General features: G+C 42.6%; 1 protein-coding gene across 3 annotated transcripts in view; it reads right to left on the reverse strand.

Annotated features, from left to right (window-relative positions):
- Positions 1–184: 184 nt before the first annotated feature.
- sgcd (sarcoglycan, delta (dystrophin-associated glycoprotein)) overlaps positions 185–3656 on the reverse strand; it is a 361460-nt gene continuing 357988 nt past the window's right edge. For all 3 annotated transcript variants that reach the window (XM_032534643.1, XM_032534642.1, XM_032534641.1), the window contains one exon: positions 185–900. In XM_032534643.1, the coding sequence (XP_032390534.1) occupies positions 715–900 (186 nt within the window). In that variant the 3' untranslated portion in view covers positions 185–714. The remainder of the gene's footprint in view (positions 901–3656) is intronic.

Consider the following 3656-nt stretch of genomic DNA (forward strand, 5'->3'; position numbering starts at 1 on the left):
TGTGTGTGTGTGTGTGTGTGTGTGTGTGTACGTAGCAGTGTCATATATGACTGTTAGTGCCAGACCAATAGATTTCAAAAACTGTCCTTTTGTTAAATATGAGCCAGTCAGTGTCCTACTGTGTAGTCCCAATATGATGGAGATTCCTTTCTGACCTCGGTTGTATTGAAAACTTGTTAAAACCTGCGATGAAACACATTTATTCTTTCTTTCTTTTATTCATGTAATTAAGTTCAAAAGCCTAACAACTGCTGCACAGTATGTATAAAGAGCTTAGAGAGATGTGTATGACAATCAGAGGGGAGTTTCAGTGTCCCGGGGATGCTCTAAATGCGGATTTCCAAGACTTTTCCACTCTCAAATGTATAAAATCAAGGGAGAAAATATCTTTTAGCATTGAAATATTGGCACAGAAGATCCACTGTCAGCAGCTACAATTCAAAATTTTCAGTATTGGCCTGTTAAAACATACCAGTTGAGACTAAATATCAGTCTGAGTGTTTGTGATTGCAAAGTGTACACACCAGTGTGTCTGTATAGTTGCAGTATCTAAGATTGTTTGTATTTCGATCAGCTCTGGCAGTCTTGGTATGCAGTGTCTGTGTTTGCTGTTTATCAGTCCTGGAGCCAGGCAACATGGGGACATCTGTTTGTGTTTTGCCCGTCTTTCTTTCAGGATACCTGTGTGTTTATTCATGTTTGCATGTATCAGTCCTAGAGGCAGACACTGTTGTTGATCTGGCAGGTGGATCCGGTGCCGGCCTGGGACAGGAAAAGCCTCCCGTTGGGGCAAACGCAAACCTCGTAGACCGTCTGCCTGTTCCCAGAGGACGTGGAGCTGGTGGAGGCCTTCCCCTCGGGCAGCCGCATCAGGCGGATCCTCCGAGCATCCAGAGAGATCTGAGGAGAGGGACACAAGGCTGGTGAGACTGGAACTGAGGTTGGAATTCCAGTTTATCCATCCATCCATCCATCCATCTCTATTCATCCGTTGTTTCCATCCATCCATCCGTCTATCATCCATCTATATTCGTCTATCCATGTCTTTATCCCTCCATCCATCAGTCCGTCCATCTATCTATCTTTCCATCCATCTTTCTATCTCTATCCGTCCGTCCGTTTCCATCCATCCATCCGTCTATCCATGCATTTATCTATATCCGTCCATCCATTTCCATCCATCCATCCATCTTTATTCATCTGTCCGTCCATTACCATCCATCCGTCCATCCATTTACATCCATCCATCTATATTCATCTATCCATAACGTCCTTATCCATCCGTCTGTATGTTCATCTATCGATCCATCTATCCATCTTTCTATCTATCGATATCCATCCATCTCTATCTATCTCTATCTATCCATCTATATCTATCCATCCGTTGTTTCCATCCATCCATCCGTCTATCATCCATCCATCTATATTCGTCTATCCATGTCTTTATCCATCCCTCCATCAATCCGTTCATCTATCTATCTATCCATCCATCTTTCTACTTCTATATCTATCAATATCCATTCCTCTATATACATCCATCCGTCCATCTCTCTCTCTCTATCCATCCATCCATCTATCTATATCCGTCCATCCGTTTCCATCAATCCATCCATCTTTATTCAACTGTCTGTCCTTTACTATCGAGCCATCCATCCGGTTTTTCTATTGGTGTTTAGCATGGTTTTCTAAAAATTTGCAAATGGTAAATAAAACAAAAGGAGTTGTGAAAAGATGTTTTTTCCTCCTCTCATGGCAGTGAGCGTGAGGATTTCGCAGCAGATTTTAAAATGTTGGATCTTTTCTTCTCTTTCTGATTCGGTTTCGCTCTGGCACCGCTAACTCCATAAGTTTGAAGCATGCCCAAGCCCGTCTCAGTGTTACTGCAGCACAGTACAGACAGATCAACGGCGCCAGCCCCCCCTCTCCAAGCTGCTAGAGCCTGTCATCCGGCGGATCATAGTACCTATAATATATCTAAAAATCAGTTAGTTAGCACACACGTAGTCCTTTAATTATGGCTCTACCGACATGAGCAAAATATTCGGATTTCCACATGATTACTTAAGTAACATCGGCTTAGATTTAGCGTCAAACCTTGTTACACCCATTAAGCCCATTGTTAACAGTTAGCTCTTAGTCCATATCCACGACCTTCCACTTTTGGGATTGCCTTGTTGCCGATGGAAATTCCACTGTATGTACTTTTTTTTCCCCGACAGGATGCCTGTTACCTTCCTCTTTGTTTGTGTTGGCGAGTACTATGGTGACCTGGTCCTCAGATCTCTGCAGGGTAAATCCAGACAGCTAGCTAGCCATCTTTCCATCTGAGGACTATGGTACCTGGTCCTCAGATCTCTGCAGGGTAAATCCAGACAGCTACTAGACTATCTGTCCAACTAGGACTAGGTTACCTGGTCCTCAATCTCTGCAGGGTAAATCCAGACAGCTAGCTAGACTATCTGTCCAATCTGAGGACTATGGTTACCTGGTCCTCAGATCTCTGCGGTAAATCCGAACGCTAGCTAGACTATCTGTCCAATCTGAGGACTATGGTTACCTGTCCCTCATATCTCTGCAGGGTAAATCCAGACAGCTAGCTAGACTATCTGTCCAATCTGAGTTTTCTGTTGGATGAACAAGTTCCTTCTCGAGGCTATTCTGCAGCGTCGTCGTCATCGTGTCCAGAGCTTAGCGCCGCCCAAGACGATTGTGATTGGCTTAAAGAAATGCCAATAAACCAGAGCTTGTTTTCTACCATCCTTGAATGCTGCGTGGACTAGCCAGACCCTCCTCCACAGCGCTGTGGAAGACGGTCTGGCAAAGCGAGACTAGTTGGCTCTGTATGAACGCAGTCCTGCAGTCAAAAACACGTAGCTCTTCTCCAAGTCAACTCTCAGCAACTTTAAAATCTCTTCCATTTTTCCACAGTCCCACATGTTCAGTTATAATGGGTTCAGAGAGTCTGATATTATAGGTTGAAGTTAAGATGTCTCTGTTGCATTAATGTGACTTTATACGCGTTATCCACTTGCTGTTTAAAGGACAAGTCTAAGTCAAGTAGTTTTTGTTGGCTGGTGGTGAATTAAGGTGTTTGGACCGAGGCCAGCTAAACAGAACTGTTCTGTTGATGGTCGTCTGGCAGAAAACCAGCTACAGCTTACCTCATCTTTAATCTCCCTAAAATGCCCCACGTCAGTCCTCCATAAACGTCTTCCTGTCCGGCCTCTACCTATTTATTTCACCACCGCAAATCACGTACAGCAGACACTGTTGGAAGAAGTATTCCAATCCTTTACGTAAGTTAAAGTACTAACACCATACTGTGAAAATACTCTGTTACAAGTTTAAAGTCCTGCATTGAAAAGGTTACTTAAGTAAAAGTATGTAAGTATAATCAGGAAAATGTTCCTAAAGTATTAAAAGTAAAAGTACTCAGGGCAGAAAATCCTCACATTAGAAACTGGAAGCGATCCAAAAAGATGTGTGTTTTTGGTTTATACTTTTCAGCTGGTCGTTATATTGTTGGTTAGTTTCATTTATAATACAAACATCAGATTTTATGAACTATGTGTTTTGTTTGCAAACATCCTAATGTGTAAAATAACTAGTAACTAAAGCTGTCAGGTTGATATAGTGGAGTAAAAAGTACAATATTT

This window comes from Etheostoma spectabile, chromosome 13 (assembly GCF_008692095.1).
Source record: "Etheostoma spectabile isolate EspeVRDwgs_2016 chromosome 13, UIUC_Espe_1.0, whole genome shotgun sequence".
NCBI classification, from domain to species: Eukaryota; Metazoa; Chordata; class Actinopteri; order Perciformes; family Percidae; genus Etheostoma; species Etheostoma spectabile.